The sequence below is a fragment of the Trachemys scripta genome, chromosome 5, assembly GCF_013100865.1.
Source record: "Trachemys scripta elegans isolate TJP31775 chromosome 5, CAS_Tse_1.0, whole genome shotgun sequence".
In the NCBI taxonomy this organism is placed as follows: Eukaryota; Metazoa; Chordata; order Testudines; family Emydidae; genus Trachemys; species Trachemys scripta.
Window position 1 is genome coordinate 22,527,867 of NC_048302.1, and position 20,402 is coordinate 22,548,268.

Below are 20,402 nucleotides of genomic sequence, written 5' to 3' on the forward strand. Positions count from 1 at the left end.
ATGGGATATTTTCCTCTGAGACTTTCCTTCTTCTTTAGCTTAGCTTGCCCAATCATCCTCTGAGCTCCATACTCCTGATCAGGCCTCTTCTACTTTGGAGGGAGAGGGTTCGTGGAAGGTCTTCTACAGGGGCTGCAATCGGGAACTGCTCCGATTAAGCAGTCGGTGGAGTTGTGCTGGGACTGACCCCTAAGAGCAGACAAGGGCAACCGGAGTTTTGCAGTGATTGAGCTAATCGGGTTTTACCCCGATTATGAGAAGGAATAAACCTCCATGAGCCCTGTCTGTGCAAACCCTTGCATACCTTTGTCTATGCTTAGGGATCAGCATTGATGCAGCTATGATCTATTGCTGAATAAGGCTATTCCTGAGTGTGGGTAAAAGAGTTCTGAGAGTTCCAGACATGCTGATTTTTCCACTGAGGAGTGGAGCTGGAAAGAAGAGGAGTTCAGTAAACCCTAACCACTAATTCCAGTTCCAGTATAGTCCAAAGTGAAATATTTAGTAAGGATGTCTTTTGAATTAGGATAATAAGGGATTTATTTTTGTAGCTCTGATTTGAATACTGTTGTTTGTCATATTCTCCTAGCTCCTCGAACATCTCCTCCATTTCTGTCAATCCTACTTCATAATCCGTACATCGCAGCAGCTGTTTGAACTGGTGGGGATTTTCATTCCCAAACCCTTGACTTTTTCTTAATTTCTTCATGTAAAGGTGGAGGCAGATTAGCAGCTCGCTAGACGCTCTAGCCCCTACAGGGCAAAAGACAAAATGGCGTTCTGACATGAGACTAGAAATAGCAATTAAAGCATGAAAAGTTGCAAAACTGCCCCAAAGTTTATGCTACTGAAAATTAACAAATTCCAGAAATGTGGTACTGGTGTGTAAATAATTATTAGCTCAATCATGAGTAGTTTTTTACATTGTTGCTTTGCCTGCTGCATGGCAATTTCTCCCTCACACTCCTTCTTTTCTGTTAGAACATTAAAAGGTTGCCTGTTGACACTTTTACAGTGCTCACTGACTACTGTTAATTTCCCAGTATTGATTAAGAGAGAGGTCAGTGAATGCTAAAGTGATTTCTACTAGTGTCGATTACTTGGTGTTTGTTTCAGAACCTGTTTGTCAACTAACAGTTTAAGGCCTTGATTCTTTTATGGATTATTTTACAGTAACATTTCTTATTTGAATTTGATTGCATGGTAAATGAGTCTTGATTAACAATTTAATTGGGTGGGGTTTTTTTAACAAAGCTATTAAACAATGAACAAGGCTCCCAATGTCAGCAACATGGAGATCCAATTTTATTAGTAAATTAAATGCTGGCCAAAACACTTGGTCAGAACAATGTAATGTACTCATTTGACTTCCTTTTCTCCTTTGGAACGCAGTTGCCGCATGTATTTGTGAACTATCACAAATTGTTGCAAAGTTTTAGCATCCGGAGTAAATGGTGCAGAAAGAGAGAACCTTTAGAAAGATGTGCCCAGCTGAAACAAATAGAGAAGACCTTGCACAACAAACTAATAATTTGTTTATAAAATAAAATGTAGCCACGGGCAGCATCTAGCCTTGAATATCAGGGCTGGTGGTGGCCTAGTGTTCGTGTCATATTCTACAAATTAATAACGATAAAACCTTGTACTTATGTAGAACTTGGTGTCTGGAAGGACATCCAAATAACTTTTCAAACTGTATTTAGGAATCTCTCTGTTCCTCAGTGGAGTTTAACCATCTCCAGGGTTGAATGTGACAACTATTACTATTAGTGCACAACAACCGACATAACAATTTAGAACAGGAAACGAAGAAAAATACTTCAGCTAGTTGCAACTGATAGGAGAATTTGTAGGCAGAGTGGGCCTGATCCAAAGCCCACTGAAGCCAATGGGTATCTTCTATTTGGTTCAGGCCCATTATGATCTCGCTAATTGGAATATGGCTGAAATGCTGGGGCTGACACTTCTGTTTCCATAGGATCCCAAAGAGCACGTGTGATTATGACTGTAGTTTTATGTGTCATCTGAAAGACACCACAGTGCCTCTAACACCATGTTGGGACATTTCATGTGTCTCCCAAAAATTCATTAAACAAAACATGACTTTTTAATTAACCACAGTGTCTTTCACTGGATCAGAGCAGCAGCAACGACAAAAATAAAGTGACAAAGTGAATTGAGTTGGCACAGTGTGAGGGATCCTTAATTAAGCTACTTTATTTTGGGGTGTTGTCTCCAGATTGACTTCAACTGCAACTGACTGCCATAGAAAATATCCCACATCTGAAAGGTGCGCTTACCATGGTTTATAAGATCTATGCTCCACCCCTGTAATTTTGAAAGGATACACTTAGCCATTAAAACTCCACTTTGTTTATAAGCACCACAAAACATTTTGTAAACTCCACAGTCTATGGAGTTTGTAAACTGTGTAAACCAAATAGCCTTATTCAAGGAGTTTGGAAGTTTGACAGATCACAGAGCAACATTTGTAAGCTCTGCAAACCAAACAGCTTCTATTCTGGAAACATAGCTCTTTAGGAAGGTGTAATTTTATACCTTCCTCTGCCAGCTGGTAAACTGTGGTCCTGTATAATTTTTTTCTTGAAATCATAGCTAAAAACATGTTTGTTTCTTTTATATCTCCTGATTGTTCTGCTTATTACTTTATTCTGCATTTGTATTACTTAAATCTATAAATTGGTGCATGAAGGTCTATATGAAAGCTCCTTTATGGAATGATGATGTGATGGTTCATCAGGAAAGACAAAGCAGCCACAGTGATGAAATTTAAAATAGTGCAAATTTGTGAGTACCTTTAAAAGCAGATGGATGCTATTTTAAAGCACAGTATTAAAAGGCGTTGTCTGTTGTTGCTTTTTCTGCTTGCTGGGTATTTTCCCTTTTGTGATGACAAAATAAGTTTAATAGCCTCAAATGGAGGCTTATTATTGTGATGGACAAGAACATTTTTCTTTCTGATATTGTTGTTTTGCAGCTGGCTTCCATAAATAGGCATTGTTCCCTTTTCTTGTCCCTTGTGTATTTCTTCTTTGTTGATGGTAGTGTGATAGCTGGAGAACACTTTCCAGAGGATGTGATAACTCTTAAGAAGAATTTTGTACATGTACATTTGGTTGTTGTCATACATGGATTTTGATGCCTCAGGATTTTATAACACATCTTACACGTTTTATAACAGGGAACAGAGGAAACTTACAGAGATCAAATGGGCAACAAATATTGGCTGTTTAGTCCAATCGCTGTTGGTTCACCCCTACAAAAGTATGCAAATGTTTGATTTCAGGAGGATTACTTGTGCTGAATAATTTTTTCAGTATCTGGCCCTATGAATATCTGAAATATTTCATATGGAGGATTACTGTGGGTTCTGAATAAGGGTCCTCCCCATCCCGTCCCCTTAATCAAACCTGTATGGCCTAGTACTTTGTACAACTCTCAATTTGTGCATCTGCAGCTAATAAATTGCAGCCTACTTAAAACCCACTCACAGGTGATAGTGTGGGGCTGCACATGTAGCATCCTGTTATGAAAAAAACATCCGCTGGGGTTTCTTTTCTTTTTTTAGTGAGACATGTTCTTTTGCTTGGGCAGGTAAGTTTGGACATTGACAGATGCCCTGCTAGGAATAGGGTTGAAGTCATGGCCAAACAACAGTAGTTTGAGTTGTGATCTCTTGGAACCAGAGAGGTGCATATTCTCCTGTTTCCCTGCTCCCATCAATTCTCCTGCACTCCAACCCTGGCTATGGGGGTTTTAGGGCAATAGTGAACTGCACCATTGCACAGACTGCACTTCTGCTTCATTTATTTGCCCTAGATAACTATTTCACCCACATCTAAATCATTATACCCCCTGGTAGACTGCCAGGATATAAACTCCAGTGTGTGCGCGTTTTAAATAAATTGTCTCTGGTGTACTCGTGCATCACTATGTCCGAAGAATGCAAGGAAAAGGAAGAAAAGGTGTGGAGCTAGACCACAATGTAACTCTAATAGTACGCTATGAACCAAATTACTTTTTCAACTTCTGTTAACTGCTTGGAAGAATAAAATCTCTGTGTAAAAATGGGATTTTAATATTTGTAATGGCTGAGACTCAGATTTGTTTTCCCCCTCTACAATTTGTCAAGCATTTCTTGGGATTCCAGAGTGGAATGTATTGATTTTGTGAAAGGGCTATTTGCTGGACATATTTGCTGTATGAAAGCCAAGGATCCAAACTGTGCTTTTGGTTTATTGCTTAATTTGCAAAAGTTAAAAATGTGACCTAAATTTCAACAGGGGTTATTCATTTGAATTGTAACTATTTTGGCTGCTGGTGACATGTTACGTATACAGACAGAGCGCACAGACTATTAACATGAAGGTCGAGGGACTGAATCTTTAAAACTAGAATTGTTGTTTAACTTTTAGCATTGGCCCAAAGTGCCTTTCAGGCTATGTTTGGTTAGATTTTGTCTCAGCCCCCACTGCTCCTGCAATGAGCTGTGCACACCTGGACTGTAAGATTGGGGCCAAGGTATTCATTCAAAAAGATACCTCAGAACATGAATTGGTATAATAGTCACTATCGCAAATTAAGCGTAGACTATAACTCTTGTTATGTACAGTGCGATTGACACTGGTTGAAACCTTTTTGAAAAACTTTCCTTTTGGGGTGAAACTCTGTAGGAGCTCACTCCAGATCAGGGCCGGCTCCAGGCACCAGCTAAGGAAGCAGATGCTTGGGGCGGCCAATAGAAAGGGGTGGCACATCTGGGTTTTCTCTGGGAATTTGGCGGTGGGTCCCTCAGTCCCTCTCTTCCTCTTTGAGCTGCCGCCGAAGTGCTGCCGAAGAGGAAGAGAGGGAGTGAAGGACCCACTGCCGAACTGCCACCGAAGGACTGCCGATCGGCTTTTTTTTTTTTTTTCCCGCCGCTTGGGGCGGCAGAAAACCTGGAGCCGGCCCTGCTCCAGATATTTTTTTTTTTTATTTATTTTGGGCTTGAAGAAAGCAATTTAAGCCATTTTGAGCTACTGAAGAATAAAGGAAATATGATTTTTAACTAAAATATATAAATGCTCTTTTTTTGCTGACTGGTAGCTCAAAATCACTTAGGCCTGGTCTACACTGGGACGGGGCGGGGGGGATCGATCTAAGTTATGCAACTTCAGCTACATGAATAACATAGCTGAAGTCTATTTACTTAGAACTATTCACCACGGTGTCTTCACTGCGGTGAGTCGACCGCTGCCGCTCCCCAGTTGACTCTGCCTGCGCCTCTTGCAACGGTGGAGTACAGGAGTCGACGGGAGAGCATTCGGGGGTCGATTTATCACGTCTAAGATGCGATAAATCGTCCCCTGCTGGATTGATTGCTGCCTGCCGATCCGGTGGATAGTATAGACATACCCTTAGACAAAAAATTCAGATGAGGCACATACCTAGTCCTCAATGAGGAGTAGTTATTGTCAACTGTGAAGGAAGAAAATTCTGAGTTAAGCAAATATTTCAACTCTTGTAATTTTTTTTTGTGAGCATGATGAGTAGGGAATTTCAAAGACTTTTGCAGATCCTAAGGAAGCCTTGATATAATGAAATCCAAATGCTACAGACATGGGTTACTTGATGAAATCACCCAGCAAGGACTAAAATTCTGATCCTACAGCTCCAAAACACAGGCCCTTACCGCTTGAGCTAAAAAGAGAACTTGTTATCAGGCAATAGAGCTAGGCCCCCAGCACTAGAGCCAAACCTGCATACAAACATTATTATGTCACAGCCAGGCATGAGGAGATTTCTGAACATTTGTCCTGCCTTGCTAGGAGTTGGACTGGAATTAATCCCTGGTGCTGCTTGGGAAGAAGTGTTGTTGATTTTTCCCTTGTATTTCTCCACAAAGATGTGACCAAAGGGTATGATTTCCCTTCTCTTACTAGACCCAACATTAGTCAGGACTTTAGTATATTGCTATAGCTACAGCAGCTCACTCCTCTGGTCCCCAGTGATCATGTTCAGCAAAGTAGATTAGGCATTGTTTCTACTCCCCATTGAACGGCTCATCACTGAGGTGTGAGGGGAGCCTTTGTAGCCACTCCTGCGTGATGCTACTGGAGCCTTCATTGGGATGGGCAGGGCTCACAAGGTTTTTCTCACAGGGCAGGGATCAAAAGCAGTCTGTTTCTGGACTGATTGCAAAGTTGGATGGATGTTAGGAGGAGGAGAGGAGAAGTAGGAATAACGAATGTGAGTGGGGGGGAGTTTTAGGGAGTCCTCTTCGTTTCTTTTTTCTGTTCACAAAAATACCAAGTTTTTGGCATTTAATTTCCTTATTTCAATGCCATGTTAGGGCAGTAAACTGCAACATGGAAAATACCAGAAAATGAAAAATCTAAGGTTCTCAGAAGAGTGTCAAATCATTCCTATTTCACATATCTATGTAATAGCTCTTTATTATTAATTAGGCAGTTATATTTACATTTTAATACACAGTTGGAGTAACGTGGAGGAGGTAGTGTTACTCTGAGGACCTTAACTTTTAATATTGTCTGACTTTTTTCATGTATAAATTATTAAGTTGCCATAATATAGTCGTTGGCATCTGATTATTAGTTACAATACTATAATCCTGTAAGATGCTAAGTGAGTTCTGGAAAAGTTGTTCTTGAGCAAAATGGGACTGAGTCAAAAACCCATAGAAGTCAGAGGAAAGATTCCCATGGACCTCCGTAGACTTTAGATCAGGCCTAGTGTTCGCCCTCTTTGGGGAGTTCCAATAGCACAAGAAATTCTGACGCGGAATCTAGCAATCTATCATTTTAGCATTGTTACCTAAGTGGAGGTGTTAAAGTTTTTTGTTTATTTGTTTAAATTCTGTGAGTGGACTTATTGTTTATGAAGGCGAGGGATGAATATTACTGGCTGGAGATTAAAGTTTGCACCTTAGTGCTCAGTCGTTGACCTGTAACACACCTGTTACTATAGACCTGGGCTGCCTCGGACTACAGGCTGCCTCTTGTGTGTGGTTAGGTGTTAGTTTTGTGATGTGTACCCACTACCAGTGTAATTTTCACTCATCACCTGATCCAAACTAGACTATCAAGGCCTTAGAGGCAGTAATAATGTTTTAGAAAAAAAAAACATTCCTGAAAAGTAACTTTGTGGGGTTTGTTGCCTCTTACTGATCTCTAGGTTAAAAATGCTCAGTTTACAAGTAAAGAAACGTTTACTTTTCTAACTTTCAGCTCTTCAGATTCACCCTGCAATCTGAGAGTCATGTTTTATTTCCATTATGTGCATCATCACCACTAAAAAGGTTCAAGGCCTCTGGTTACAAGGCAGGGTGTAACCCTGGCTACACCTGTGGTTAGACTTACAACTCTGTTGTTATTGCATGATGCCCTGAGTAATCTTTTGGTTGTGGTGTACAAGTGTCAGTAGTTGGATTTTAGTAAATCTGATGATGCATGAATGGAATAGAATTCAGCTCATTCTCTCTTAGCTCTATCAACTCTGAAGGAGGAGCAGGAGTAAAATACAGTAAAAACATTATTTTTGTCACTATCATTGGCAGATATGACTCTGAATGCATGAAAGGAACAAATAGTTGCTGTTAAGAGTAGAACTGCATTGTAAAATTGTGTCTCTATGTAAATAAAATGTCTGGAATGTTTGTAGAGTGTTAGTGGAGATTTGAAGTAATGTGATATCCACTGAGAATGAAAATAATTGATTCAATAGAAATCTAGCACACTACTACTTATAATTCAAATTATTAATGTTAGACATAGGATAATAACACCAAAATTGCACCCGGTCATGTTCCTAAATAACCTGAAAATACTTGCAGGTGTGCCATTCCTCTGGTGCATTTTGTAGGCTATTGCATATCTAGGTAGATTATTTTGTATATTTGCCCCACTTGTTGAGTTTCTGTTGCACAATTGGGTTTCAGTGGTGATTATCAAATGTCTGTTCTATCACTGGACCTCCTGTATATGAAATGAACTGGTGACTACTAAAGATTGCAACACCACTCATGGAGATGGTGTTACTGTGCCAGTGTAATGGGCCACTTACATCAGTGGGAGGCAAATTTAAGCGTTGATGCATGCACAACTAGGGCAATGCAAGGCAGCTTTTGTCGACATAGCTTAATCGATCTAAGACCGATCAGAGAGACTGTGAAGCTGAAGGCTTAGGCCAACTCTAGGCCTACGTATCAACTGAGAGTCTCTCAGGCTTAATGCTGGTGGAACGTTACTAAAATTGCAGTCAAATATGTAGTGTTTGGACTTTTCTAAATGCTGGTGAACGGATGACTGTAATACTCATGCTAATCTCTGTATTTCTCCTGCTAAGAGTAATATCTGTACATGTGTGTTATATAACTCTCATATGTCTGGGACAGTCTTCATGATAACGAGTCATTGCTGAGTTTTGGGTACACCACTTAGATGAGAGAGTGGTCAGTTGATGCCCATTAAAAAGCAACATGTCCGGAGGAAACTCCTTGAGTCTCAATACAATAGGTAGCAAACAGCTTACAGGACAATGGAGAGAGGGGAACTCCCACATAGGATGACTTCACCGAAGAATTACCTCATGGACTCCCCCATCACCTTTTGCATCTGTGAGCACTAGGGTCAGAACAGTCATATGACAGGGTTTCTGGGTAAAAGCTGACTAGTGGAAGGAAACAAGATTATTTTTACCAGACTGGATCCTCAGAGGCAACGACTTTGTCTGCCAGGTAAAGGACCCTTGGCTGCCACAACTGGGATAAGCCTCAGAAGCTGAACCTATAAGACTTTGTTACTTTGATCAGAAGTTTTATAAAATAATAACCTAAGTTTATCTTTGTCTGTCTCTTTAGTATTCTTGTTCAACTGTTTCTTGCTACATTTTCATTTAAAATGAATAAAGTCTAGATAAGTTTATTGCAGGATCGGACTTACTGTTGTCTTATTGGATAAAGGAGGCCAAGGGGGAGATATGGGGAGGAACGGATGATGGTATGTGTTTGGCCCTTCGGAACAGAGGAACTTGGATTTTCTGTGATATTACGGTGAAAGGGCTCTGCTGTCACAGGGGTACATTTACATGGTATCAAGGACTTGGATTTTCAAAAGCACTGTTTATATTTGATATTAAGGCTGGCAAAAGCGTAGGGAGTTATTAAGCAGTGCAGTTAATTTTCCTGTTGTTGAACAGTCTGCCCTGAAGTGGAACCCAGTGTTGAGATAGCAAGGGGAGTGACAGAGACAGGATGTTAATCCTCTAATGTTTCAGTGTGTTTATGTTGTACATGTAATAGCACTTTTGTGTATAAGTCTGTTTCACCAGTATAGTCAGTCAAGTAGTTAGTTCCCCTGTTGTTTGTGTGGGTTTGTCATATGGCAACAGGAGAGAGAAAAACATTTTAAAAATAAGAAAATATAATTGCAAAACCATAAAAATTGTCAGAGGGACACAAGGGCAGGGTTAATGCTGGAAACTACTTTTTACTAAGTTTTTAAAAAAAAATTAAAATTGACTAGATTACATGTTGCCGCTGTCCTTTTAAATGTTTGCATTTTTGGTCACACTTTTAAGTGTCCACTTATAAATAGTTTAAGGGGTTATAAATGACTAATTGCTAATCAGTTATTAATAAATGATTAATACATGGCTAATCAGTTGTTGTTGTTAGAGTGCAACGTGTTAACAGATTACTTAAAACCATTTATACAGCATACTGCTCATGTCTGTAATATGCTTATAACCTCTATTTAACAATTTCTAAACTCATTGTAAATTATTTATAAATGTACCATATAATATAAGGTTTGACCACATTTTTAATAGCAGGTCAAATTAATTGAGAACAAATTGCAATAATTGTAAACAAGGTAAAGTTTGAATGTTTAGAACTTCTTTCATTGAAAGTCTATTAATAGGTAAAGGGAGTTTTTATTATGTACCAGCAAGAATATCTATTAAAGTATGATGGCTATGTACAAGAACACTGGTATTTTGAGTCCTTCTAATACTCTGCTTGCTGTTTCATCCAATTTTGTAGCGTGCCTTCTGGATTTGAAGGTATGAAGGAACAGGAAATCTGCAACAAAATAATGGCCAAAATGCTGGAAAACTATAATACTTTGTTTGAGCTGGAGCACACAAAGAAGGATGATGAAAATCATGCATGTGAAGAGCTAGCAAGAATTATTTTAGTGAAAGTGAGTACCTGTAATATTGCCCTTTCAGTTTTGATGCAATACTGTGATACAGGTGAGACCATGCAGGGGAAGTCTAGAAATCTTCACAAGCTGGATGGGAGGCATTGATGCTGGTATAATACATTTCTCTGATATTGACCTTCATATGCTGCTACCACCATTTCACTCTTCTAACGACTCTGTCCTTTAGCAGGTCACTTTTCTACTGCTATTTGCCTTTTGATGCCCTGAGAGTTTATTCTATTTAACATGTTTATTCTCTATTAAATTAACATAGGGAGTGCCTATGATTAAACAGGAAACAGCTCTAATAATTTCATTTATTTAAAATAAAAAGGTGGATCTAATAGTGATGGTGTAGAGGGGGGTGACTGAGGTCAGTGTCCAAGACAAGCAAGTATAATGCCCAGGGGCCACCTTGGCAAAGGTTCAGTCATGCACCGACCTAAAACATCGTAGTCCCTCACCATTGACCTGCAGTAAAGAAAGTATCACCTTCCTGGAAAGACCTGTACTTCTGGAAGCAATTAGTTGTAGACCTGTGGCTAATGTTTGGTGTTATTCACAGTCGATCTGGTATGATGTAACCAAACGCTCAGGCAAAAGGAATAAGAGCAACCTGTTTACTCCAAGCTGCATACATACTTGATGGGCCCTTTGACGGTGTGTGTTCTGCCATTCCTGAAAGTCACCTTCCTTGTGTCCTGGCAAGTGTCCCTGAACCTGCTGATTGTATAATAAATTCTAGATGGCGCAGTGGAACTTATAAAAGGAATGATAATAAATTAGTTCAGTATGTAGGAGAAAGTCAGTGAGGTTCCAGATTACAAAAGCTCATGCATCAGCAGAAGGTAGCAGCACGTTGCTCCCTGTCACAAAAATACAATTACTTTACAGATTTATTGGCTTGCTCTGGGTCACATAGTCCAGCAACTTGCATGTGGTTTGTGTGCAAAGTCTATTCTTCTTGCAAAGCTATTGAGTAATTCCCATGTACTGCTGGCTAGTGGCAGACTTACAGTCATTGCAGTGTTTGCACAAGTGAAGAGTTTGGTCCGGATTCTACTCCAGTTTACACCCTCGTGCAATCCCGTTAAATTCTGTGGGTTGCATGGGGTATTAACCAGGACAGAATCTGGTGCAGCGAGCACTGGCTACAGTTTGAAGATGCAGGTATGCCAGAGCCTTCCAGCTCTTCTTTGCTAGGTCCAGTTGGTTCATCCTAGGGTGCCAGTCTCAGTGGCCTCCCAGCCCTCATTCCACATGGAGAGCAGCTGAGGAGAGCCTTTGCAGCTTCCTGACATCATCATTCCCTGGCCTCTGAAATTTGGACATGGGGTATTTCCACCCCCTTCATCGTTATCTGTATTGCCATTGGTTGGTACTGCCCTTTCATCCCTCTCCTACCATTGCAGTCCTCCAGGTGCCCAACCTCACCTTCCCTGTCCACTGAACCCATCTCTCCCCTCCCCTGCCTCTTCGCTTCTCCCTCTCTCCTCCCTTCATCCCACAATTCCTATCCTCATACTTTAACCCCCAACTTGTCTTTTTGCCCCAACATCCAAAATTAAGTTTGTATAATAAAACAAATGTTGTAAAATAAAATGACCACCTGGTGCTATCAGGTCATGGTCCCTCCTACCCCATATCACTGTGTCTGTATGTTTCCTCCACTCTTCTTGGCATATTTTTAGCATTGTTTCCTCCTAGGTGTGTGCTGCGACACTAGGGCATTGGGACACAATTCTGTGGGAATTCTTTATTTTGAAATGCTACATGAAGAGCCCAGGGGATGGGAACCGAGGGGTAAATAGGTGGAGGAAATTAATTTAAAAGTGTGTTTGTCCAGCGCCAGTTTAGAGTTTTAAAAACATCAATGTTGGCACAGAAAGCTTCCTGATGCAGAGCTGGGGGCAAGCGCCAAGGGCCTTGGACAAAGGCCTTTTGTGTTTTTGTATGGTTCTGTGCTTCTGTTTTGTTGCTGAAATCAGGAACCTGCTCTTAGACAGAGCCTTAGTATAGATTTTTTTTTTCTTCCCCTGTATCTCCCCTGTTTTTCATGAGTGCATTTCAGACACGAGATTGTCAGCTGTCCTCACCGCCTGCATACATAATGCTCTACTTTTAGAACAGGCGCCAGGCCTATTCTAGGTATTTGCTGGTAAAACATGATACAAGGGGATTATGGCTTTTGCCATCCCTTCCCACTTTGGAACTGTAGCATCTTCGCTTGAACTCCGTTATGCTCATCACCTTCTTGACCTCACGTGACGCATGACGCCCTGTGGCCTGGGTATCTTAAGATCTGCCCAGACTACAGATAAAACCGTTTGCTTTCTTGAAGAGAATATGCTCTTTTAAAAAATAAAAACGTGGCTCATTCAACCAAGACCATGCAAAGATCACGGGTGGTTTTTGAGTTGCATTTTGAAAAAACACTTGACTGCGAAAACCATGCAAGATGCAAAGCATTTAAAACTCAGCACCTCGTAGTTTTATTATTGTACAAAGTGCAAGAGTTTTGAAAAATTCAGTGTTTTTGAGGAAACCAAAAGTAAATAGCTTTTATGAGAAGGAAAAAAGAGAAGTGACTCCACAATGCTATAATAATGTAAAATATCAAAGGCGAGATGGTGACTCTTGCTGTGTGTCTGCACAGGGCGGGGGTAGGGGGGCAATGAGCATCTTCAACCCCGCGTGTGTTTCACCTCTCTCACAGATGGGCAAGGGTGTGGACAGGTCATTGGCTCCACCCCCCTATGTGCTCAGTCGCTGTGCACAGGAATATAAGCTGTGCCAAGGAGAGGGCTGGCTTTCCCCATGGATCAGTAGGGAAGGAGGGACTGAATGAAGACTTTCCAAGTTACAGTTCAGTCCCTGCTTTGCTCCCGGAACAGCGCAGCTGCATGCTGCCTGTTACTCAGGCCATATTGTAAGATTATAATCTCAAAGCAATGAAAAAATTATCAAGGCTGTTATTCCTTAATTTTGGGTACCGTTCAATGACCTTGAGAGAGTTTCTGTACCATTATCATATAGTGGCATGATTGTCAAATTGGGGGTGACTCCTTTCTGTGGTATTTGCTAGCCTAAAGATAATAAGAGATAAACTAGTAGAGTAGGCGCACATTAATAAGAGGGTTATGTGTACAGATTAGATATCTATCGTGTGTTGCATACCTCTGATTTACAAGAGCCATAAAATAAAACCTCAGTGCACCCTCCTAATTTCTGCCTTTATGGAGTAGTGTCACATCAGAACTAGTTATTACTTGACAATCCATCCAGGAAAGGGGACAGTATAACTGGACTGCTGTGTATGAATTGCACTGTGGGTATGTGTGTGCTAAAAGAAAATGTTACTCATGTTATGCTTTAGAACAGAATTCTCAGGGTGTTTTGATATGGTCTTGACTGAGTTTTGTGGCATTAAACTGAAAAATAACGTACATAATTAAAATATAAATCAATTCCCCATTTCACTATTGCCATTTTATCAACTGACCTGTGAATAAACTGGTTTAAGAAGCCTACCCAATAATAATGCTTCCTTCCATTTGTATCTAGTGCCTTTCATTCTAGAGGATCTCAAAGTGCTGTTCAAACTGCAATTATAGACAGTCCAATAATACACAATTATCCATTGTTATGCAACCACATCTCTGATGAAATGTGACTACTGATTAGCAGTGATCAGCAATGCAACCCAACAGTTAGGAATTGGAAGTGAAGAATGCTTTTATTGAGTTTGAATTGCGGAGGGAATCTAGGCAGGCAGAATATAATTTCTCCAGTGAGAGTCTGGCGAGATTACCACTCCTTCCAAAAAAATATAGTGGGCTTTTTAATTACCAGAAACCGTCAAGACCTCAGTCTTACCGTATATCTCAGGTGAAAGATGACACTCCAGTAGCAGGGTCCCTCTCAGCAAAATGCTAAGGCCTTGGTTGAGTGCTGACTTGGATGGAAAAGTGCAACCTGGCTCCCAGCCACACACATTTTTTTTCCTTTGGAAGTCTCCCACCCAAATATCTTTTTAGCAGAACACTTTAAATTTGTAATAACTGAGCAGCTGACAGCACAGAAGGGTGTCATTACATGTAAATGCTTGCACTGAAACACAACAGAACCTGCTTAAGCAGTGGGTTGAACAGGGCTTGATTCTGCTCCACGTTTAGCTATAGGAGATGTGGCAAAGCTATGTAATTGTCCTTTTCTTCCCCTTTTAGTGACAGAGCAGACCTCCCCTGTTTGCCTGGATGCAAAATACCAAGTAAACTCTGTTTATAAAATTACAAGCAATTTCTAGGTACATTCCAATGAGTAGCAGGGGAGGGGAAGTTAGTTAGGGGATTTAAAACTGTAGAGTGATATGAAAACTGGTCTCCTGTCAGCTTTTTCTTTTTATGTGGAATATACTTTTCCCTTCACCCATTTCTACTGTTCAACTAAATGGTTCCACTTCACATAGGGGATTAGCTGGCAAAACAGATTTCTGCATTTTGTGCTTCAAATCACAGCAGTATTCTAGCAGAAATGTGTATGCTGCTAGCACAGCGTTATGTCCACTGTTGGTCTATGAATGCTTAGTTAGATTTTTGTGAGAGAACTATCAAGGGCAATTGTGTTTAGAAATGAAATCATTTGGGGCCTGATCATCAGGATGCTGAGCGCTCTGGACCCAGTCCAGCAAAGCAAAATACTTAAGCATGTGCCTTACTTTAAGAGCATGAGTGATCCCATTGACTTCAATCTTAGCCACATGCTTAATTACTTAATTGGATCAGGCCAGAGGGCTCAGCCCTTGCAGAATCAAGCATGTTATCTCCAGGTAGAACAATGAAGGTGGATGTTCAAAAGTAGTTAGCATTGGTCTAATTTTGCTCCCATTTAAGTCAGTGGTAAAACTCCATTTCCACTTTATACTTTTGCAAACTCCATCTGGATTACTGGAAAGAAAAATGTTTTTAAAATAATAGTCTCAGCCCTCTTCTCGCAACTATCTAAAACAGCCTAAACACTTCTATGACAATAGCCAGAAAGAGTTGCCCAAAATTGTCCCAGTGGGAGTCTGGTGGTGAAATCCCTCACCTTCCTCCCTAATTTTAATCAACCAAACTTCCCCCTCACTCATCTCGGCTGAGATACTGGGCATTATACATGTAACAAACACAAGAGAGTTGTCCCTCCACTGGTCAGGAAAAGAAAGACCCGTGTTCTAGTCCCAAATGTGTCTCTTGCCCCGGGGAAGCTTTTGAAGTTTTGAACAGCTTCCTTCTACTTATGTCCAGTTTAATATTTTTCCATGCCATTCTAACATTGTACTAAGGCTAGGTTTTCTAAAGGGCTCAGCATTGCTCAACTCTTCTCCCATTGAAGTCAGTGGGAATTGATCCTGTTTGAAAACCCCACCTTAAGGATATAGTAGCGCTGATAAACAGTGCAGGCTTTCTTTTCTTTCTGTATTACCATATTTGGACAAGACAACAACAGGTCTCTCCCATCTGGGCCAAAGAGCAATCAGTGTTTATGATAGCAGACTCAAATAAGAGAGAAGAGAGCAGTGTGGGGAAAAGCACCTGTGGATATCTTTCTTTGGCTTTCTGGGTAATGTTTCCTTGTTTAGTACTTCAGTGTTGTCCGCCAATGAGCAGATGGGCATATTTATAATAGGAGCAAAAAGTGATTCAGCCAGGATGACATTTTAAGATGAGAGCTGACAGGAAATGAGCAATATGAGATGTGTAAGGGAAAGTTTACAAGCCTCCAAACACTTCACCTACAGTAGTGTGTTGAATGCCAAGGGGGGGGAAGGAATGCTATGATGTTTAGTCTATGTATAAGTCAAATAGGAACGGGAAAGATCAGATGATCCTCAAATAATCACATGTATAATTTTGGCATCTCTTTCTAATGCTCTTGACTCAGCAGCTTTAAGTATTATTATTATTATTATCATTATTATCAATAATAATTAATTATTTGTATTACTTTAGTACAGGGGTAGGCAACCTATGGCACGCGTGCCGAAGGCGGCACACGAGCTGATTTTCAGTGGCACTCACATTGCCCGAGTCCGGGGGTATCTGCATTTTAATTTAATTTTAAATGAAGCTTCTTAAGCATTTTAAAAACCTTATTTACTTTACACACAACAATAGTTTAGTTCTATATTATAGACTTAGAAAGAGACCTTCTAAAACGTTAAAATGTATGACTGGCGTGTGAAACCTTAAATCAGAGTGACTAAATGAAGACTCGGCACAGCACTTCTGAAAGGTTGCCGACCCCTGCTTTAGTACCTGGGAGCCCTATTAATGGACCAGGATCCCACTGTGCTATACACTGTACTTATGTAAAACAGAGTTATTGGGTTAGTGTTGTTAATACATAATCGTTCATTTAGCTGAAGCACTTGCAAAATTATAAAGCAATAGCTAGTGGTGTTACTAAAGTCAGGTCTACACTGCAAAGTTTTGTTGGTATAGCTTTATTAATTAGGAAAGTGAAGATCACATCACTAACCATCATAGCTACGCTCCCTCCCTCCATGTAGACACAACTTAAACCGAAGTAGAAATTGCTAGTATAGTTTGTCACTGGGGGAGCTAGTTTAACGAGCCCTTAATATAATCCTGAATAAATACACAGATCTGCATATGTACAAATGATGTAAACTTCGGCTGTACCGTATGTGAAGTGATAGATTATTTAAATTCAGTGTATTGTGAGAATAAAATAGAATACTTCAGGTATAGCACAGCTCAACTATGATTGAATCAGAGAGCAGATCTTTTCCTCCCTCCTTCCATCTCTATTTCTCGAGTACCTTCTTTAAAGATAACTGCCACATTTTTGTCACTGAAATCATTAGGGAGCTTTGCCTATTGTGTATATATAAGCAGGCAGGTGCCTGGCAGTAATGCTGAGTAAATAGAAATAGTTATTTGTGTGTGTGTGTGTGTGTGCGCATGTTTAGTTTTAAGTGTTTTTATTGTCTGTTTATTTTTGGGGTCTCCTTATATTAGGCCAGTTGTGAGCAGTCCCTGCCTATCAATCTGACAAGAGCTTTAGAAAGAGAGGCACCGAAGTCAACGCTACGAAGCAAGGTACAGTAAAATGGGCATATTCGCAGACATACCATTCTGTTGTTGTTCAGTTTCCCTGCCAGATGGGAAACAAGAATTTGGGGGGTAAAGGGAGTGAGAGTTTTCATGTTGCCAACATCCCGTTGGTCCTCTTCTTCAGATTCCTCAATCCTCATGCTGCTTCTCATTAACTAGTCACACAATTGATCAGTCAAGTTTCACAGGAACTCTGTGTGATAGCTACGTATTATAACCATTTTAAAGTTTGATAAAGTTGAGACCATGTTTAGAAGAAGGGCATGTTACAAGCAGGCAGACCTACTCCAGACAGGTTAAGTGTAGATATTTTTCACTATGGGGAGTTCACCAGATTCTGAACTATGGTGTTTTGATCTACACTACTTTTAGGGTGGGATTTTCAAAAGGGCTTAGCATTGGTGCAACTCTCCTCCCATTGTAGTCAGTGGCAAAACTCCCACTGACTTCAGTGGTAGCAGAGTTCGGCAGGCACTGTGCACTTGTGAAAATCCCATCATTAAATACGTTTAAGGACAGATCATGCCTAATAGCACACTGGCCTGTGTTGGGGTCTGAGTGGCGTCACACCATGCCAGGGGCTATGCGGGAAGGCAGAATGTGTTCCTGGGTGCATAGGCTAAGCACAGCTGCTGCACTATTTCTTAAGAGAGTGCCACATGATCTTCTCTGCATTTCTGGCCATTTCCGCTGGTCTCTGCGGAGCGTGGAGGTTGGGGGCTTTGCCCCACCTCTACGGTACCTCTTTAGGTTGTGGCTTGCGCCCCAGGGTGTTCTAGAAGTAAGCAGTCTCTGTTCTCTGGACAGCCCAGTAACTGCAATCATGACTGGTTCCTGTGCAGGTACGAGAGGGGACAAAAGCTCTAGCTACCTGTTATACACCTTCTATCTCTCTTCTACCAGGTCCAAGCACCCTTGGACCCTGATTGTCTATACTTAGAGGGAACTAGCTTGCGTGTAGTTAATAGCACATTTCCAGTCATTAGAAAGGTCCTATATTGTGTACATAGGGAATCTCTGGGACAGTAATTGAATGAACTACGTAAGTAAATTTAAAAGTAAATAATTTACTGAAATGGCAAATACTTATTTTAAAATTCAAATTGATGTATTCTCTTTGGGCTGTTTCCCTATGGCAAGTTTCTGTTATTGTATGTGTGCTTGACTTTTAGATCAGCAGCACAACTTCTGCTTTTTCAGGGCTGACTCAAAGCAAGAGTAACATGAGATGCTAGTCTGGAGAGCCTGAATTTCTCCCACATCTAGGTCATGCTTTTCTTTGAGATCATGTTCTATTTATGGATTACTTTACAATAAATAGATAAATCAGACACCTGTTCTTAAACCACTCAGAGAGAACAATAAAGGTCCTTAGTGTTGATCCGAGCTTTGCTGTTCCATAAACAAACCCGCATTACGGCACATACACCTAGCTTTCTGGTAAGTTGCAAGGAATTTTAGCCATGCATTTGCTTTGGCAATGTTTGTTTGCAGGTTTTATTTTAATTTTGATACTGATTCCTTATTTAGCATGACTTTGAGGGTTTAGACAGTATTTGGTCCTGCCATGCAAGCAGGAGACTGGACTCGATGACCTCTTGAGGTCCCTTCCAGTCCTTGAATCTATGAATCCTTATCTAGCATGACTATGAGGGTTTGTCTACATGGTAGTGTAAGCCCCGGGTTAGTGGGACTCGAATCAACAGACCCTGGGTTCAAGAACCCAGGGCTTGAGTGTCTACATTGATTGTTAACTCTGTTTTAAGAATTTTCTAACCTGGGCTCGAGCTTGGATCTCTGATGTCCATGCTGCAGCACGCAGACTCCGACTCCCTAGCGCCCTCCTGAAATGTGGCTGCTCTAGCCCTTTGATTGTGATGCATTGTGGGAAAATGTGACTGTCCATCCTGCGTGTTACAGGAAGTTTGAACAGCCTGCCAACACATCCTGCCAAGCAGTCATTTTGGTCTTTGCACTCCTAGCTACTGGACCCAGCAACACGGAGGAGGCATCTTTTGATGAACTTTTCTTACTTGCACTTTCACTCCTCTGTCAGGATGCGTGAGATGCGGGTCGATGTTTCAGCAGTGTTTTCTGAGCCACCAAAGGCACCTCATAGAGCTTATGATGGAGAAGGAGAAGCACACAGACCTGCAGACTCAAACTAGTTGATGCTGCATATGACACTTGGTACAGCCACTGATGCCCCCTAGATAGACAGCCACTTCTGAAGCATTGCCACAAAGCACAGACTGGTGGGATCCCATTGTCGTGCAGACCTGGAATGACCAGCAGATATTCCAGAGCTTCCGCATGAAGAAAGGTACATTTCTGGAACTTTGTGAGCCGCTTACCTCAACCTTCCAGGATAAAGACACACACATGAGAGCACCCTCGCTGGTCCAAAAGCGGATTACTATAACTGTCTGGAACCTGGCTACCCCAGACTGCTACAGGTCCATTGCTAACCAGTTGGGTGTCAGAAAGTCAACTGTGGGTAAAGCAGTGGCAGAGGTTTTCTGAGGCAATCAGGCACGTGGTTTACCCCAACGTGATGGGATATTCCTGAAGTAATTGCTGGCCTTGAGAGAATGAGGTTTCCAATCTGCGTCGGGGCCATTGGTGGGACTTGTGCCCATAGTTTGCCATCCTCGAGTTGTACATGAGTACATAAACCACAAAGATGTAGGTTTTTGTGAATCACAGAGGTCGAATTATGAATGTCAACGGGGGTGCACTGAAAAAGTTCATGATGCCAGGGTTTTTTGCCGGTTGGGAGTCTACATTCATGGACAGGCTGGGACACTATTCCCACCAAATGACATTGTCATTAATTGAATTACTGTCCCCACCGTTGTTTTGGAGGACCCTGAGTACCTCCTTTTGCCTGGGCTAATGAAACTGTGCCCTGATTTCCGAGGCCCTGACAGAAGACAGTTTAATTACACTCTGAGCAGGTGTAGAATGGTGGTTGAATGTGCTTTGACAGATTGCAGATCTGTATGGATTCCATATCAGTGCTGTCTGCATTACTGTAGCTTGCTGTGTCTTTGTG

The 20,402-nt window shown here is 41.1% G+C and overlaps 1 protein-coding gene across 5 annotated transcripts in view; it reads left to right on the forward strand.

The window, feature by feature from the left end:
* FAM13A (family with sequence similarity 13 member A) overlaps positions 1 to 20,402 on the forward strand; it is a 207,092-nt gene that overhangs the window by 42,067 nt on the left and 144,623 nt on the right. For 4 of the 5 annotated variants that reach the window (XM_034772859.1, XM_034772855.1, XM_034772858.1 and 1 more), the window contains exons 5-6: positions 10,064 to 10,223; positions 17,252 to 17,332. In XM_034772859.1, coding sequence (XP_034628750.1) covers positions 10,064 to 10,223; positions 17,252 to 17,332 — 241 coding nt within the window. The remainder of the gene's footprint in view (positions 1 to 10,063; positions 10,224 to 17,251; positions 17,333 to 20,402) is intronic. The other variant, XM_034772857.1, reaches the window with a different exon arrangement.